General features: G+C 42.6%; 1 protein-coding gene across 2 annotated transcripts in view; it reads left to right on the top strand.

The window, feature by feature from the left end:
• The first annotated feature begins 6110 nt into the window (after positions 1 to 6110).
• SEMA5B (semaphorin 5B) overlaps positions 6111 to 19727 on the top strand; it is a 136009-nt gene continuing 122392 nt past the window's right edge. For both annotated transcript variants that reach the window (XM_068407742.1, XM_068407741.1), the window contains exon 1: positions 6111 to 6264. In XM_068407742.1, coding sequence (XP_068263843.1) covers positions 6111 to 6264 — 154 coding nt within the window. The remainder of the gene's footprint in view (positions 6265 to 19727) is intronic.

Genomic DNA, 19727 nt, shown 5'->3' with positions numbered 1-19727 from the left:
TAAAGGTGAGGAAACAGTTCAGTTTCCAGGACCATGCAGCCATTGACTGTGCTACTGAGGCCAAGTAACCAAGTGGTGGCTGATGGCTCATTGAGGGCTTACACCAGTCCATAAAGAAGTGGACTGACACCAACCAATTCATTTTGTACCAAGCTGTTATTAAGAGTTTTGTCTCTGTTACCTGATCTTAATGAGAACATCCCATTGCATTTTGTGGGCTTGGTTTGAGACCTTGAGCAGTCCTGGGTGGGTTTGAACAGCAATCAGAAAGTGGTCTAGAAATAAAATGCCCCGAAGTGCACTGTCAATCTTAGGACTACTTTTGTGGGATGTAGTCCTAAGATCGAACTATAGACTATTACTATTCAACTCTACTACAGGCTTCATGAGCCATGAACCTAACATATTAGGTTAAACTGATTTCTCCTTTGCAAAGAGTTACCTGAATTATTTATGAAGATAACAGAAAGGTTGCAATAAAGTGACCTGTGTTGTGAGATCTTGATTGTCTATTCCTGATGTAAAGCCTACTGTGATACTGCAACCAGTGCCTTGCAGACTGTGCAAGGCAGGAGCTGTGAGAGTGTCCCAGTGGTCAGCACAGAGCTCGAGCTTCTGCTTTGCCACAAGAGAGCATATTACCTGCACACTCTTGCGATCCACCCTGCTGCTGAATTGTAGGGTTTTTTAAAAGATAACCCTTGGATTATATGCAGGAAAATGTGGTTCTGTCTTCCTGCGGTGTTGTGTGGGTGAGTTCAGTGTGAGGCTCTTAGATGCTGTGGTAGTGGAGACCATGGGAAGCCCTGAACAAGGTGGTCACGTGAGAGCATGGCAAACCACAGCCAGAACAAGAGCTGCAGCGTATAAGCCGTTGTGAAATTAGAGGTGAGCTCACCAATTCTTCAGAAGACTGTAGGGTGATTTAATTAAAGCAAAATAAGATCTCTTCACAGATTCTTATCTGAACAGTAGTTTGATCAATCCCATATGTTTGCCTCAAAAAGAAATAAATGAGAAAACCTCGTTATGCAGGAGCCTGGTCTAAGGGTGCACGTGAGATCTGACACGTGGACATGCAAGCGCAGTGTGCCACGTTTCGGCTGTGAGACAGCTCCATCTCCCCAGCACAGGCATGTCTGAGCGCTGAGTGTACGGATGTGGCCGGGGGCAGAGGGAAAAGCTGTGCCTTTTCTTCGATAGTGTGAAATGGCCCTTGGAGCCAGTCTGGTGGGACGAATTCCAGCTGGTGAGGTTGGGAGGGGAGGGCAAGGAGCGGCTGATGAATAAAGGACTGTGGTTTTGTTGGCCTTGGAGTTTTCTAGGGCAGAGCTGCCTGTGCCAGCCTGTCATAGCTGCATTGCTGAGCTGTCTTGCTTTATAATGTTTATATTTATTTCCCTTATTCTTCCAGTACTTTTTTGAATACTTTAACGTCCACCTCTTTCCATTGCTCTTCTCCCCCTGGTATCCCATTCTAATAAAATCATAACTGTGCTAATCACAAAAGATCCCGAACAGAAGAATTAATGCTTTTACAGGAGGTTCCTTTTTTTAGTCTTTTTTAAAGGCATCTCTTTTCTTTAAAATGAAAGACGAAGCATTTTCTTTTATCCTTAAACTTTACTGTCATGTTTTATTAAGTCAAAATGATAGTTACAGTCAGAGAAAAGCAGGATATGAATTCCTGGTACAGCCATTTTTAAAGTGTGCTTTGTTTTAAAGCCCTGAAGATTGATTGAAGGTATTTTTCTTTTAGACGTGGAGCTTTAGTCAAAGGGGGCCTGATCTGAGTTACCCTCTGTAAATCAGGATTAGTTCCTGTGAAATTAATGGAGTTACAATGATACGATATAGGGCGAGTTGGAAAAGACTCATGCCCCGAGAATGAATAAGGGAGGGACTGTGGGTGATCCCCTGAATGCTGCGCTTGTGCGAGGGGACGAAGCCACGAGGCAAAGCAGAAGTATACGCTGTCCCTATCGGGCTGCCGTGAAAGGGACCGGGTGAGAAATGGGCATGTGGCAGTGGGTTTGTGCTCGCATGGGTGCTGTGGTTGCAAATCTCCACTTTGGGGATGCACTGAGCGTGCAGACCTCCTGCTTTACCCAGAAGGAAAAGCTGCTCGCCTGTCCCCTGCCACCGCCGCTACAGTCAGGGGGGCCCATGAGCTAAGAGAGTCTGATTTAGGAGACAAGAGGATGGTGGCAGAAGCGGTGCTCTACAAAACACCTGTCTCTGGAGCATATTTCACCGGATCCAATGGAGCCTGAATTTGTTGATCTTTTTTTGGCAGAGGGTCAGAGGGATTCACTGTGCAGAGTAGGAGAGGGGAGAGACGCCCTATCACTGAGCCTTGGAACTGTGCAGATTTGCAGAGGACAGGCTTTCATGAGGGAGAGGACAGATAAACTTGGACAGATAAACTTGGACAGATAATCTTATTGGACATTTTCATCCTTTTTTTTTTAACGTGTCTGCATTGTGGGAGTGGGGAATAGCTAAGGTGGCAAAGATACCTCAAGATGAGCAAATAAAGAATTGAAACGATATGTCCTGTCTGAGATTTGAGTCTAACCAGGGATTTGAGCTCTTGTCTCTCATCTACGCTGAAACCTTGACAGCTGATTTCTTGAGCCCTAAGCCATTTTGAGCAGAGAATAAGAACAGCTCTTTTTATAGCATTTAACTGTATATAAATGGCTTAATGCTAGGGCAAGTTCCAGCAGTGCAAACCACTGCTAGCCTGGGCTGTGCTTAGGATGTGCGCAGTATTTTAGCAGTCTGGATGAGAACTGGTCCTAAGCACTGGTCATACTCCTTCCCTCACAGTGAAAATATGCAGGCTGGGCAAAATTGGAGGCTTGGTTTAGCCATCTCCAGTAGAATTAAAACATTTACACTTCATAACTAGCTGCTGGACTCTCCCAGGCAGTTGGTAGTTTGCTCTTGGCATACAATTGACCTACTCTTGTATATGGCAGTACTTCATATTCGGAGTATGTTTTTTTCAGAAATAAAGTTGCAGCAGCTGGGAATAGCAATTACTGGGTTAGAGTCTCTGCTAAAACATTGAGAAAAAAATCAGCAGGGCAGCCTGGGAAGGGGCAGGTTGGAAGAGTAACCTTTTGCAATGCTATCCACTGTCTGAATATTGTTCAGCTGGTGCTCTAGGGCTCTGGCTTCTCTCGCCCTTGACCAAGCTGGCATTTACCCATTGACTCTGACTCCAGTAGACACCAATTCAGGGCTGCTCGTGACACTGATTTTGTTCAACTTCCCAGCACATGAGAGCTCCACACATTTGATGGATGCAATTGGATGTAGGAGATAGGGGACGTAGGGAAGGATACAAATTTTTTATAATGCTGCTTTTTCATCTTTTTTTTTGCTTATACATTACTTTCCACTTCACATCAAGTTTGAAACCATTATTTTCATGCATACTTTGGATTTCCCTATGACAATAAGGAAAAAGAAGATGGAACTTTACCCCAAATACTGGTTACAGCTTTCTAAGGAACACTGAAGTCTCTTGGACTGTGGTAAAATCTTGCAGAGAAAGTGGCAGAAATCCAGCTACTTGGCACGTTTTACAACTAGTCCAGACAAAACACTAGTAAATGTACTCTGGTTTGGCACAGAATAGGCTGTGGGATGTTATGAAGCTTCCCAGTATGCAACGTTTTATCATTTCATGACCCTGATGAGTGTGAAACTTGAATTTACTCATCTGCTGATTGTAGACCACTTAAGGCCTTAGAGGAGCATGGTACTCTACCGTGCGTATTTGATTTAAGAATTTTTTTCACCTAGCTTGAGGTCATTGTTTGGATGCTTCATTGTACATGAAAATGTCCATATTGGCTCAGACTAGAAGTCTGTCTAGTTTAGTACCTTATTTCTAGGATTAGCCAGTAATGGCTGCACTGGGAGGAGTAGAGCATGCATAAAGTGAGATTTCCATGACTCTCTTACAGTTTCCAGCAAGGATGTCTGACAGTACAGAAGTCCTCCTGCCTCTTGTGCGTTTCCCACAACAACCATCTCCTATCTAAGGAAAGTTTGGCTTTGTCTCTTCTGGAACTTTAAGTGGATCTGAGCGCTGTACAAAATGCATTTTCCTGAGGTTCACTATCTCTGTGCTGTGTTTCACTTCTGGATCTGTACTGAAAAAAATGATCATTTAAACCAATGGCTAAAAATATAATCTGTATGTTTCATCATCAATAATTTTCATTACAGCGTGACTTGCACAACATCTCCATCATCTGAGATGCTCCAGTACCCAGTGGTGTACGCCCTGCAGTATGCTTGTGCTTAATGACTAAACGCTGTGCTGGCCTTAACTTTGAATGATTTCACATCTCTTACTTCTGCCAGTCCCATTTTTTAATTTAACGTGATATTTGCTGTGTTTAAAAAAAAAAACCCCTCTGTAGTGAAGCACTGTGGAACCTGCTTTGGAGAACTGGAAGGGGATTTTATACATCCCTGTAGAAAATCTGCATGTATGTGGGGCTGGAAAAAATGTGAAATGCTGTAATCTCTCACTCACACTAGTTGGGAAGCCGAGTCACTAGAACTACCCCAAATCCTGAATGCCAATGCTATTTTCAGTCAATGGTATGTAGCTGCTGCTGAGGACATGCATAATGGATGCACTGGCAACTCATCTTTATGCCAGTGTTTAAAATCACAGAGAAATACAGATAAGAATAAGACAGAGGATCCATCTTTCAAACCAGCTGTCTCCCATTGCTGCTGTAAGCAAGTCCCTTGTTGCTCCTGTGATGCCCAAAGACCTTTACAAACTTCTTCCAGCTCCTTGATGTCACAATATTGTCCCCTATGTTGGAGTTCGCTCCATGCCATAAGCCTGTCAGTGTGTATCAGTGTCTCATGTTAGCAGCCACCAGCCTGGCCACCTCAGCTCACTGAAGGTGTTTTGGAGACTCCAAACAAAAATATAGAGGTATTGGGCACTGCTGGTGTTGACAGTTACACTACCTTTATGAATCACTACACCCACAGGAACTGAAAATCTCATTATGTGTGGATTTAATCAGAAGCAGTTTTATCACTAGATAAGATTTAAGGATAGGAGACTCCATTTGTTTGAAAACATGTGTTTGCAATAAATGAACAAAGTTACATAGGAAAACACAATATGCACATCGGTAAGATTAAATTTGGCAATGCAGATTTTCCTAAGCTGCAGCAGCATCTTGGGGAGTTTGTGGCATGGGCTAATTAATCCTCCATCCCCTGCCTCAGGCTCGGTACACCCAGGGGAGTTTTGAGAGGTATATCTTTTCGGCTGCTATTGTTAAAAATGCTCACTTAGAAAAGGCATGACTTTCCCCTCTCCTAGCCTGAGAGTGAGTGCTCCTTCTCTTTAGCTGTGCCTCGGCTCTTGTGACTGGGAGCTATAGCATCCCGTGATAATGCAGTCAATTGACTCACTTCTCACCATTCTCCCCATTAAGCTCTTTTAATTTTTATGTTACCTTAATTAGCACTTTTCTGGCAACACCTTTAAATTGGCTTTTCTTGTTTCAAGACATTTAAAACAGCAGTGGTAAAATGTATAAACCTCCTATTAGAACAGTATTAATTGCACATGTGTTCTCATGATGACTGGTGTTGGCCTTTCCTTAGTGATCTCTTGAATGTAGCATGACGTTTAAACATGGACATCTCGTGAAACCGAGGCGTGTGGTGTCCACGCTGGGGGACACTTCTACATCTGGAGTATATGAGATTTCATGTTGTCAGCGCTGGCCATTGCACACTTGCTGCTGGGGACATACACCCCAAAGCACACAGAGATATATATTTAGGGAGCTGTGCACTTCCCTTCTCTTTGAAGTTAGAAGCCCAAATACAGTTGTAAATTGGGTGCTTTCTTTTTTTAGATGCTGTTTGTGGAATATTATCTTCTGTACTTAGCACAAGGGGGGTTGGGATGAAAGGGGGACTTCCACCCTTCTCTGCTCATCTTACACACTCTGGATAAGCATTCGTCTTTCTGAAAGTGGAATTATTTGTATTTCAGGTATCCTCCCTGGGCCTACCTTGGAAGCTAGAACTGCAGCTGCCCTTCAGTCATGGTTGTTTCAAGATTAAAGGCCATTTTCCTGTCATTGCCAAGCCTTTTTCTTCTTGCTTTTCATCTCTCAGCATCACAGAATGTACCTGAATACTCTGAAGCTGAACATCAGCAATGTGTCAGGAAAGAACACCCCACAATTGCTTTTGAAGGTAAGAGCTTCTATTCCTGTTTCAAGTTCCAGTAGGATGATCCATTTTGAAGTCCTTCCTGGTGTTGTTACAGATGATGGTTTAGTCTGTGCTGTTTTCCTTACACCTGTGATCTACAGTCCAGTGCAAGTGGCCTGATGAGTTGTATTCCCTTTGATGTTTTACAGTGTTTTAACTTTGCGGTTTCACAGCAGTCACTTAATTCAGGCAGTTTTGGGGCTTCTGGTCTAAGAATCTGTATTTCCAATTCTGCTACAGGCTCCGTGTAATCTTGTGCCACACTGAAACTGTGTTTCAATTTCCTTTTCTCTAACTGGATTCAGTAATGCTTATGTACATCACCTGGCTGGCTGGGTCCAGACAATGAGTGAAAAGTGATAGAGAGCTTGGGCATACTTGAATGAAAGAGAAGTAAAATGTTTTAAAATTGCAGGGAGTGGCTGCCTTTTTGTTTGCTGCTTTTTTTGTTTGTTTATTTTTGTTATATATTTATCTCCCCTGCTAGTAGTTTTTCTGTCTTTCATCTAGGCATTTAACTTGACAAGGTCTTAAGAATGTGAGAGAAGGCCTTTGCGTGGCAGCATCCTGCCAAGTGTGGGCAATCTTTTTACTGTTCTTTTGCAACGTGGAATTTCTCTTGTCCTTATCCCAGTTGGATTTTCAACGACTGTACATGTACTCCTAAATTACTGTCTGTCCAATCTGTCCACTTACCCACACAACAGTTAGATCATTATATTGGTACCACCATTATTTCTGAATTCACCCCAGACTCGTATTAAGCTCAATGTGCCGGCATCATCAGCTGCTGAATCTCCTTGCTAAAAATGGTTTCCTCCTAAATGTTGAAATATCGATTCTGGTTCCAATTTAAGGCTTTGCAATGCATCTCCAGTTACATTCTTCACTAAAGGCAATTAAGTACCTCGCAATGTGTCTCTAGTTAGGTTCTTTGCTAAAGGCAATTTAGTTGTGGTTTTGTGACCTTTGAGATAGGGTTTCCAGGAAGAAAGTAGTCAAAGATTTCCTTGCTGACCTTTCAGGGTTCTTGTAGAGAGCTTTAGTCTTCTTCATAAAGGAGGAAACTCTTGTCTCTTAATTTGGAAAGTGTAAGAGATTTCTTGTCTGTTTTCCATTATCTGTGCTTTAAAGGTTTAATGGATTAAAGTAAATTAGCAAAATCTTTAAGCCTACATGATATACCACTGGCTCTAACCTTGCTCCGGTGGAATGGGTAAATAAACCTTGATTTTAATTGCTAAATAAGTCTAACCATCTGTTTAACTGGGGAGGGGTGAAAGGAGAAACCCTTGTGATTAAAAACATGGTGGAACTCCGTTGGATATTTAAATAGATAATACAATAATGAGGATGTTATAGGTAGAGAAAAGAGAAAAGGTATGCGCTCTTTGTATTAACCAGGAGCACCAAACTTCGAGTTAACAGAGGATGTGTTTGCAGGATCCAGCGCTGAGATAAATCATTCTGTATTAGAGCCCTGATTCCTGACGTTGAGGAACTGGTGGGCATTTTTTGGCACTCAATGTGAGCGCCTCTCTGCAGAAGTGATGGCTATGTAAATACACTCATAATCTGCCAGTTTGCTTTATTTTAATCAGGCATGAATTTTTCACAGAAAAAAAGAATCTCTCCTCCCCTTTCGCTGTTCTTGTTCTCTTCCTCTCCTTAATGATAGAGGGCAAAAACTGGTATGAGTTCATTAGAACTTGACAATTATACAAAAGAAATAAAGATTGAAATTGCAGACACATCAAGAAAATGACCCAGATTATCATTTGGGTCTCTTAAACCCAAGTTAGATTCTGAGTTATTGTTTTTTCTCAGCACCTGTTTCCTCATGATTGTTCATGATACAGTTTAATCCTGTATTTTCTGCTGCAAAGCTCAGCTGGAAAAAAAACAGGAAGGCACCTTATTTCCACTGCACATAGTATTTAAGTTCTGTGGAAGAGGGCTCACACCTCCAAAAACACATCTCAGTTCATAATATATAGCCTTAAAGCTATACTCTGTCCTGATGCTAGCACAAGCAGATTTAGGCTGCAAGGGGAGACGAGCAAGGGAATCTACATCTTATATGCTGTTTCAAATTGCTCTGGGGATGTCTACTTAGCAGTGTGGCTCATGGGCTTCCTGTGGGTCTCCAAATACATCATCCCATGGATCACAACTTGCTATACAATGGGAATGCAGAGCCAACGACTGAAAGAGTGACCCCAGCAGCAGCAGCTCTGCTGATGCTCCTGCTGCCAGGGGAGAGGATTATGTTACAGCAGCAATTTTCAGTGGATGGGCAGTAATAATAAGTAAGGCCCCAGACCATTCAGTCATGCAGGATGCATTAATTTGCTGCCAGAATGAATAGGTGAACAAAACAGTTTATGTTACAAAGGGGTTGAATAGCTTATTTTTCACAACCTTGCCAGCCAGGCTTCCCATCGTAATACAAAGGGGATGCTGTAACATGTTCTGTGTTCTTCAGTCTTCAGTTCCCACCTTGCTTGTGCTCAGCCTCTCTTTTTATTGTACTTTTCCTCAGATTATGATATTCTTAGCATCCAGTTGGCTGGGTAATATCCTTGTCATGGAAGAATCCAAGTAAAACTCCTTTCTGTCTACTTTTTAACTTATTTCCTGAGAAATTCTGTATTTTCTGTGCCTCATCTCTTGCTTATTGTATCTCATCCATACTAGTCAACTGTCTGTTTGAATTGATATCTCTTTGTATTGCTATGGGAGGGGTAAGAAAGAGAGAATATAGTACATGCCCTACTTGTTTAAGCAGAGAGGAGTCTACATATGCAAAATGCTTTTATTTTAGCTGTGTTCGGACCTGAAGAAACGCCTGTTTCCTTACCGACCCCATTCCCCAAACCACCTGCCATTACTTGTGACCTAGAGAAAATGACCTAGATAACTTGAGGGACCTAAATTCTGGTCCTAAATGTGCTTAATTTACATGCTTAAGATAAACTTTGCATTGCCAGGGCTGGGAAGGGGCTGTGGGCTGAATGATTTGTCCTAGCAGGCTACATAGAGATCGTGAGGGACAGGTTAGGAATTTGTGCTGTGAGTGCAGTCCTGTGTGTTTGCACAGTACCAAACTATCACAACGGTGCCCCAGTTTCCCTGAGGCTTATAAATGATGCTCATTGTACAGTTCACCAACAATAATAAAGTACCCAGTTTGGGCTTTTCATAATTAGATTGTTCTACTCTGTGCTTATAGAAAATCCAGTTAAAGTTTGATTTCCCTTGTTAGATCAATAAGAAAATGATCTTTTACTTCCCAGGAGCCTGTTTCTGGTGTCTTATTACCTATTTGGCTGTGAGTGGGTAGCTACATTAAGGATCTTGTGTGCTTGTTTATTTGTCAGTGAGTTGAGAAATTAGTGTAACAAGTCAGGTATATTTTTAGTGTATCCTTTTTCGTTTATACATGCACGTACACATGCATCCAAGTCCCATTTCACTAAACAGTGTATTATGCCAGCACAGCTCCACTGTGGACCACTCTGGTAAGCCAAACACTGGAGAAACTGTTTCTGGTTCCTGTCAGTCATGCTCATCTTTCTTCTCTTTTCAATATATATCTTATAACCTATAGATCAATCCCTGCATTTGCAACTGGGCTGTGCCCTTGCCGTATTGTCCTGGTTCTTAGGAGTATCCTTCATTGCTATACAGCTGGTTTTTAGGCATAAAGCACCTTTGCTATTATTAAAGGCATTTGGAACCCCTTTGTTACATGCCCCTTGGGAAAGCCAGAAACATCTTCTGCCATGGCAATACTATGTAAGATTTGTTATTTCGAGAGCCAGAGCCATAACTGACATGCATACATGTTTGTAATGGGTGCAGAGTGCTTGGTTTCAGCTTGTTTACCAAGAAAGTGTTTAAAAGTTTGCAAACTCATCTGTGTTATATGAATCACTTGGATGTTCACAACTTAACTGGAAATGAGTTGTAGACAGGTTTCCACTTGCCATTTCTGCCATTATTTATTTCTCATTAATTTTATCCATTAAATCGCTATGCTCAGGAAAAAGTATGAGAGACTTCCCAGGTTCTTCTCTGTTCTGTCTCCCAGAGCTTTCTCCCCTGGGTCATGGCAGTTAGCATAAGCTGGAAGAACATAATTTGTCCCTGCTTTAAAGATTGCAGCCTGTCTTCATCCATAAAAACACCTCAGCTGATCCCATGCTGAAGCACAGGAGAGAGGTGGACTTGGTTAATTAGCTTATATCCCAGATCTTCTCAGGACTGCAAATCTCAGCTTTGCAGACCACATCATCACAGCTGGTGTGCATTCTCAGTGTGCAGCATTTGACCCATTGTCTAATCCTCAATCTGTCCTAGATGAAGACAAGTTGCTCTGTCTGTTGCCTCAGGTTTTCAAAATGAATTAGCTTGGGAGTGTTTAAATCTGGGATTTTGCTTCAGATTGTCTGTAATTATTACCTCCTACCAGATGAATGTGATTCAGGTTGCTTGAATGTAGCTTGCTATATATTTTCTCAATATTTTCTTTCTTTAAACAACATTTTGTCGAAATGTGGCCAACTTCAAACACTGAAATCTGTGGGGAGCAGTTAAGTGTTCGCTTGTTGTATTGAAAGCCAAAGCTGTTTTAACTTTGTGGGCTGAAGGGTAATAGGGTATGATTTATTTCTTTAGAAGGTTCTTGACATTTTACCAAACACCCCCACTATTGTTGAATTGGTCACTAATACATTATTCCCTTTACTGTATATTGATGGGAAAAAAAAGCACATTAGCATCCATCAACTCCAAAGGCCAGCTAGGAAAACCCCTTAGGAAATTCTGATAAAGATTTACACTTTTCTTGAGCAAGCGAGATTTTGACAATCCAAACCAAAATTATAGTTAACAAAGGATGAAGATTGTGGGGTGAAGTATGAGAGGTATATCGGGCTAAACATCAAAGGGGAGGCAAAATACGTTATGGGAGAATTGTCTTCTAGCGCATAGCCTTGCTGCCCTTGACTCTCCATATAGAGAGTACAAACATTAACTAATGATGGAGCGTTGACCAGAAACTGGTGGCATCCTGTGGGTGCTACAGAATATTTGATCTTCATTGCATTTCAGTATAGATTTTGTTTCCATTAAGCAAGCCTTGTGGCAATTTTCTTTTTAATCTTGAAATATGGAACTGTGGCAAATGAAGCTGATATTTTCTTCTGTAGGGTTGATTTAGAATTTGTTTGAAAATTATGACTAATAAAGCCATAAATATACAGTGGTTAAGGAAGTAATTTTCTCTCAGCAAAACTTCTGAAAGTTACACCCAACAGCTCTCAATATATTTTTCATTCCATAATAACAATTATAACAATAATGATGCTAGTTCTTTGACACTTCCCCATTAATGATGTCCAAGGCACTTCACAAATAATCGCAATGATATTTGATTGAAAAAATTATTCAGTGTGCTGTTCCTTGGGGCCTCAGGAAGGAAAGGGGTCTCGGAAGAGTGCCCTTCATTCACAAAATGCTTTAGAGCGAATCATGGCAAGCAGGAGAGAAAAGAAGGACTTTACGGTGAAGCTTCAGGAAGCGAAGGTCATGAAAAATCTTGTCAGCAGCAGAGTGGCTTATTGATATTTTCCAGAGGTACCGCTGGTGTAACTGGGGCTAACAGCAGCAGCTAACAGCAGCATGTGCATTGTGCTTTCTTTGGCACAGTGGTTGGATCTAGGACATAGAAGTGGGATGCCTCTTTGGAGATCCTAGGCAGCACCTCAGAGAAAAGAAACAGGGTGGAAAGCAAAGCAAAGTTCTTTTCTCCTTTTTCTGTGGTTCAGTGCAAACAAAAACATGCCTTACGGAGACCTCATTCGCAATTTTAAAGTTTACTTAGCATAGCTCCCTGACTGAATAAGCTTGTGAGCCACTGGTATGGCAGACCTCATTTATTTAGCACATCTGCTTCTGATGAGTGTTAACATATCACATTCTCCTATAACTTTCCATTCAAGGATGTCATTATGCTTTGATAAAGTTCACTTTAGTACTAGTATTCTCATTAAGAAATATTCTTGTTTAATCACGTGGGGTTCACCCTGGAAAGCCACAAACAGCTCAGCTCAGTCAAGCACTTAATATGTACTTACCTTGAAGTCAATGGAATTGTGTACTTGAAACCAAGCGTACGCTTATGTGCTGAGCTAGACCACAGTCAAAATGCACAGCACTGAAGCATCAAGTCTGTAAATGGAAACCCTAGCATACCTTTTTGTTGCTAGTGAGTTCTGTTATCATAGCTCCAACTGGCCAACTTGTTCCTCTAACATGGCTGAATCAAGTGGTTAAGAAATCCAGCGTGTTCCTGGGCTTAGTATAGGATTAACTGAATGAAGCCTGTGATCTGCAATACACAGTGGACTGGGTTAGAGATTTTTAAGATCGTTTCTAGCTTTGGGAGGTGCAGACAAAATCCTGAAGAAACTTTTTGTGCTTTGGCTTAAAAAGCTCTGACTTCATAGATCATCTGTCCTTTTCTTTGTATAACATTGGGCAATCCTTAGAATGTATTTTAATGGAAATACTTGAGCTGCAAAATTCAGATTTGTATTTTATATATGGAGATTGCTCTGTTTTACAGCACATTTTAATAAAAGAGGTGGAGGTCATTGGTGAAATGTGGTCTTTGATAATCCTTTACTGTTATTAGCCAGCTTCCAATTTAAAAACACTGATCCTTACGAGAACAGGTTCATTTCAAAAGTCTTTTAGGATTTTACAGCCTTTGTTCCAATTCATTGGTGTAACTAACTCATGGTGGGACCTTTGTCCACAGAAGACAGGAGTCCTCATGGGCCTGGCTAGCTAGAAAGTACAAACTGTGCATTTGACTTGGCATCTCCAGTTCAGACTCTGGCAAGCCAGCAAAGAAGTCAACTTCTGTTTCAGGTGTTCATCAAAATCAGACACACCTGCTTCTATGGCAGATCTGTCTACCTGCAGGTGAAATTCAAGGAGAGTTTAGCCATGCTTTCTCTGCCCTCTCCTACGTTCTGACTAGTGAAAACAGTTGTCCTGAATCTTCCACCATCTCTGCTGGCACAAGTGGCTGATGTGGACACGTAACTGTAAGGGTAGTGAAAAAAATTTGCTTCCATATGTGGAGGAGGCAGATTGAACAACGGTTGAATGATGACAAGGGAGTGTTTTTTCCATCAAACTGCAGAAGCTATAGGAAACAAGATGCAGCTTGCTTTCCTGTCTGAAAAGAGGGATTATACTGATCAGAATGTCATAGGAAGCTGCAAGTGATGCATGAGCACTCACCTTACCTTTCTCAGCAAGGGAGATTGCGTGACAGCTGCAGGGCTTGTCTCAGCAAACAATGGATCACAATACTTAAACACTCTGCAACATCCTTAAGAAAACCAGAAGGCTCTGGGTTTGCTAACAGTGGGGGTGTGTGTGGCACCAGTTAGCTGAATTTCACAAGGTGGTGGTGGGGCACAGGGCTATGGCTGCATGACACCATGCAGTGTCATGTGGGGTAGAAGGCAAGGTTTTCAAGGAGGGTTGTTGAGAAAGGGAGGCAGCGTTAGGGTAGTGTTTGCCCCAGTTGGTAGCCTGCTGAGGAAAACCAAATCAATTCTTTCCACAAAGTACTGTGCTGTGCTGTGTAGACACACACCTTTGGTGCTGTTGATCTCAGACATGGCAAACAGACATGCTCATGACTCATGGGCATGCATCCGTATCCTACACCTTGCAGCACTGTGGTGTCTCCTGTTCCTTTTGGTTGGCCATTGCCAGTGAGGATCTGTAATGCTGGATGTTAGTTGGGGTTTGAGTTCTTGTGAAGGTCTGAACAACAGGAGCCACGCTGAAGAGGGAAGACCCTCTCCTGTGTTACATGACTTCTTTCCCAGTGCCCCAGCCTGAGGCCTGAGGACTCACAGAGTGGAAGTCTCCTGGCTCTCCTCTGGGACATGTCACGATTAAGCTTCTGCCTGCCCTTCACCATGTGCAAATAGGAACCCAAGTGAAACAGAGAATGGGCCAAGACTGGCCTCCCTGATGGAGCAGAAATGCTGAAGAACTGTAGAAATGTGCAGAATTGGGAATGTGACTCACAGTCCTTCGTTCTCCTTCCTTGGGGGGCCCCCAGGACAACTTAACAGCACACTGTCCCATACTGGGAGCGAGCACTAGTTCATGCTTATTATCTGGTGTTTTCTTTATCTGGGATTGAATCCCTGGGTTCTTCCTGATAGACTGGTGTGTTTTGCCAGCTGCTCCATATTAATAATAAAGAAGTAAATAAACAAGCAGTCATAATTGTACTTTTGCAAAAATTGGCTTTGGACTAAGTTCTTTTTTCTCCATATTGAAACAATTTAGCAACACTTGTTTTGAAGAAATGATTAAAATTTAGGAAACAAAGAGTCAAGATGCTCGGTATGCATTAGCAACAGTTAGTGCATCCTGTACATCATATGCTTGACAGATAATTAGGCCTTGATGCACTAGCCAGTATCCCTAAACACATTTACCAATTGGAAGCACTGAGACACTAAATAGTTTCCTGATCAGCCCAAGCCAGAGAGGACTCCAATGTCAGTGCCGCTGGGCACTTGGGACTATGCCTACATCTTCAGATGTCATTTCTCTCTTGGGATGGAAGAATCTCAGCAAGGTCAGTCCAAGGAGGAGCTGTAGGCACTGAGGGGAGAGGTGCAAAATAATCTAGATTTGACATAACTTTAAATGATAACATGTCTAGGTTACTATGGTTATTGTGATTCCTATGGCTCTATGAAGGTATGACCTAAGTCTTTGGTTCTTTTTTTTCCCTTCGGGGTGGTAAAGAGCAGAGCCTTTTCTTCCATCTCCTTCCTTTTCTTGGTAGCTGAGAGGTGGGACTATTCCCTCTTTCATGATACCAGGAGAGAAGAAGTCTTATTCTTTCTTCTTCCAGTCATCTCCTATCCACATGTCCTTGGACAGGCTGGAGAGAGACATTAGCAACTCTTTTGCTTCTTGGATCTCATTGAAAGCGAATGGCGCACAGCAAGCAGCTATCACAGTGACCCTCAGGCCACCCATGGGTTAGCTCATTGTTTCTTTCGTCTGAGGAAGAGTTTTGTAGTTGGCCAAGACAGGAAGGATTGATTGAGTGGGTAGGAAATGAAGTAGAAGCACAACTGGAAGGTGAAGACTGCTAGAAAAGAAAGCAGGAGTGGGAGGAGAAGTGAATATGTGGTCAGAGGGGTAAACTGGGTGAAATCATGAAAATGAGACAGCTGGAAGAACATACGAGTTGGATTTGGGTATTGAGGGGAAGGAGAAGGAAACTGCTGGTTTGGCCCATTTTGTAGAAGAGGTTGTACCCTGCCAACAGCTTTCTGAGTCCTCATAACTGTGAGTGGAGATCGGAGATTTAAGAAGGCAATGAAGCTAGAAATTGCGGCAGTGGGGATGAGGACATATTTAATGTACAGTTAAAGATTTCAACGGATCAGGTTAAAGAAAAAGAGAATACCGGTAATGAGGTGGAGGTGGTGATGGGAAGACAAGACAGCAGGGTGATATGTATGTGTGGGAGGACTTCTGGGGTAAAGCCAGCTTGAGTATTTTGGCCTCATGAGTAAAGTTGAGCTCTGAGTGCTGACACATTTGTTTGCTCAGCTCTGCCTGCGCAGCAAAAGATTTCTTCTTCCCCGATAAATTTGCTGAATTATGGAGTGGTTTTGTGTTGTGGAGGCTACTTTTGCATCTCAGCATGGGGTAGGACTGAAAGTTATTTTCCAAAGACTATTGCACTAACCTGTGGTGTGACCTACAACAGAGAGCTAAAATTTAAAATGAAGCTGGTATTAAAATATGATTCATTGTCAATCTAATAAAGATAACACCGTAAGCAGACTTTAACTTCTGTGCATCCTTGGACGTGTCCACATTTGCTGCGTTTGAGAAGACAGGTGGTAGCTTGGGTAGTCATTAGCCTTCTGATCTTTGGTTACAGCCTTGTTTGCTTTGTCTCTGAAGGGTTCTGGTCAGTGGCCCACACAGAATGGAAAATGTGGCCTCGATCTTAGCAGGCAACTGTCTACTTCATGAAAAACACTCTGAATACTGAGGATAATTTTAGCAGAGGATGGTCTCAGATGGTAGGTCTGATTCTGAAAAAGGGGCATTTCATCAGTCTATACCAAGAAGACAGCTTGAGACCTTACCTTATGCTACAAAGTGATTTGTATCTGTTGGTCATTGTTGGGATCCAACAGTGAGAGTCCTCCAGGCTAGTGGGTGGTCTGAAAAAGATCTAAGTGGTTGAGTACTTGCAAACTGGAATATCTGCCAGCCTCTAAACATGGTTTGCCCTGTGCCAGGGCTGAAGCAAACCAAAAGGAGAGGAGATTGTACAGTTACAGAAGTCACGGCTGTCATCTGAGCCTCCCCATGAATACTGAAACGCTCACACAGTAATTAAACACGCCATGAACTAGTAGGCTGAGTTAAGAAAACTTATAAGAGACCGTAACGAGGCAGTAAGGGAAGCATTCAATGTGTGGCCAAGTTAACTCTGCACAAAAGTAGGTCTGAATATCTGCAGAATGGGTATTTATTTATTCCCATTGAGTTTGGCAGGTCCCCAGTGCTATATGTGTGCTCTACTTCATTGCACTAACCTTTACTGTTTAATCAGCTTATTTTACAGGGGTTTTATGTAATGTGTGTGGTTCAGGTTGTATTTTCTGGAATGGGGTGCCTCTGAATCTTTCTTCTTGTTCAATTTCCCTATCTTCTTCCCTTAAGGTCTTTTTATGATATCTTTGAAGCTTTTCTGTGCAATCGTAGGATAGGAACATGGTTAGATAGAAGCATGGTTAGTCTGTATAGGTGGATATAAGCTTATTTTGCACAAAGAATCCTTGGTCCTGTTTAGTTTAGTTTCTTTTGCTCCAGACTAGGAAATCCACTCTGAGAATTATTCAGTAAGAGATGTTATTGAATAACAGAGTGGTTAGCCTTGCTCCGTGCACCTAGCAATGGCTTTGCAATTTCAAGGCATGGGCATTTAACCTCTCTGCTCTTGCGTGGTGTGTGCTGGATGACAAAGCTGTTACATCTTGCTGGAGATGGGACTTACAAGGGGGCTCAAGTGAGATAAAGCAGTAAATGCTGTCCTTCAGACAGGGAAGTCTCGACTCAGTGGTTACACACTGCTTTCATCCAAAACACACAGCGTAAGGGTGAGGTGGGGAGCAGCTGGTTTTGAGGAGATGAAGGCTCAAATATTACCAGGTTTACCACATCTTTAGAAGCTGATCCAAAACCCACCGAGCTCCGTGGAAAACTGCCAATGACTTGAAGAGCCTCTGGATCAGGCCTTCAAACCCACCTTCTGCAATTTGGCACACCGTCCTTTGTGTAGCTGACTAATCCTCACCCCAGTCCTGTACTCTCAGGAAGCCGGTGCAGAGCAGCATGCTAGCAAGCTGCAGGGACCACCCTCTGAAATGGCAGAGGGCCTCTTTTCACCTTGTCTTATACATGCATAATAGCCCGAGCACAGCTGTGTCTGCAGACTTTTATTTCCTGCAAGGCTTTGTCTTCTTTGCAGCTGGATACCTGAACCACCTTGAGCTGTGGAGGGACTTGCAGATCTTTAGAGGCTCTGAATCAGATGTCTGGCGATGGATGGTGTTGGAAACTATTAAACTTTTGTTCGTTGATCCTCGTGTGGAGGAAGTGAGAGCATGGATCTTTAACCCCCTGGAAATGATTAGAGAAGAGAAGCACAAAGGAGGCCTTGATGAACATTTTGCCCCTAAGCCATGTAGTTCCTTGCTTTCCGGCTCCTGCTGCCGACATGCAAAGCCAGGGCCTTGGTTTTTAATTTTTCGTACTGTTTTTAAACAGATACTTTTGCAAATGTAAACATGCCCCAGCACTGAAGGTTTCCAGCCAAATTAAAGAGTCAGAACTGGAAAAATCAGCCTTCCGAGAAAGGTCAAATACAAGCAAACTCTGGAGTTCATTGGGTCCATATGTGTAAACTTCAGCTAATATGGGATAGACCCAGGGCAGCACTTACCTTGCAGAACTGAGCTAGTTTCAGAATGAAAGGCTTGAACTGTCCTTAGAAGTGCCTGTGGTCTGAGCAGTAGATTTGAATGTGTCGAATGAAAAAAAGACCCATGTCCTGACTCTTGGTTGCCTTTCCATTCCACTTTATCCCTTCCCTCTTAACAGGAAGAAAGAAGGTTGGGAAGGAAAATGTGCCGTTTGGCATTAATTCTGACAACTCACATTTAGGCATTCTTAGCTGGGACCATGCTGGGTTTGATAATATCCAACTACATGCCTATAAAAGCTTAATTTTACTATGAGGATGCATGCCTTGCAGCCTTTAATTTAATAACTGGGAAAGGTTTCTTTATAAGTTGTACCACCTGCAGTAGTAATAAAAATCAAGACACTGCCTGTTATTTCTTGGGCTTGATTGACATTTCAGCCAACATGGAAAGATTCAAGCCACCTACTGCCTTTAATTTTTTTTAATTATTTTTACCTGTAATTTGTCAGAGCTTGCCATTAAAAGGAAGAGCTGATGAGTGTACCTCTCCGAGGTGAGGAGCTTTTGCTTAGAGCAGCATCTGAACTATTCTTCCTGCCACTGCACTGTAATAGTGGGTTAGTTAGTAGGAAGGAATTGGTAGGAGAGGAGGTAAAATGACAAGAGAAATTATGGCCTAAAAGCAGGATCCTTAAAAGGTATCATCATTATAGAGCAATCCCTAATCCCACCCCCGTCAGCCAACAGAAATGCCAGGAGATCTGCAGCACATGTCAGCTGGCTAACCTGCCTGAAAGGTGTTATTGTTGCTGGTTCTGCTGCTTGGCTCAGAAATGTCTCTGCAGCTAAAGAGCTACAGGAAAAGAAGTATCTCCCCATTAGTTAGGAGAATGCCAGAGGTGAAACTGCGGTGCCTCCCTGGTGCTAGTACATCATTAAGGGTCCCAGAGGAGTGTAGGAGGTGGAGATGCTTGAAGGTTAGATGGGCTGAGTTATTCCTTAACTCATGCCTTTTCATTGAAGAGCAGAGGAGGTACACGTGTTGTGTGTGGTTACGCAGTGTGACAGGAATGCTGAGAAGGGCTGGAAGCCTCCAGCTCCTGGCAGCATGGTTTTTAGATTGCGAGGATGGAGGTCTCATTGTCGGAGAGGCCCTGGCAATGTCCAGTTAGGCAAGGAATGGGACCAGGCCTGATGGTGTCCAGCTGCACGGTGAGGAGGCTTGAGCTGTTATGAAAGATGGTGGTGTTCAGGGCAGAGGCAGAAGCCCCATGACAAGGTTCTGCTTTGAAAGAGGAGGCAGGACAAGTGGAGCGTAGTGACTTGTATATGTGTTTTCATGAGGTTTTGATAACTGAAGGGCTTGATTAGTTTT

This window comes from Nyctibius grandis, chromosome 9, assembly GCF_013368605.1.
Source record: "Nyctibius grandis isolate bNycGra1 chromosome 9, bNycGra1.pri, whole genome shotgun sequence".
Classification (NCBI taxonomy): Eukaryota; Metazoa; Chordata; class Aves; order Nyctibiiformes; family Nyctibiidae; genus Nyctibius; species Nyctibius grandis.
This window is presented reverse-complemented; position numbering and strand designations above follow the sequence as displayed.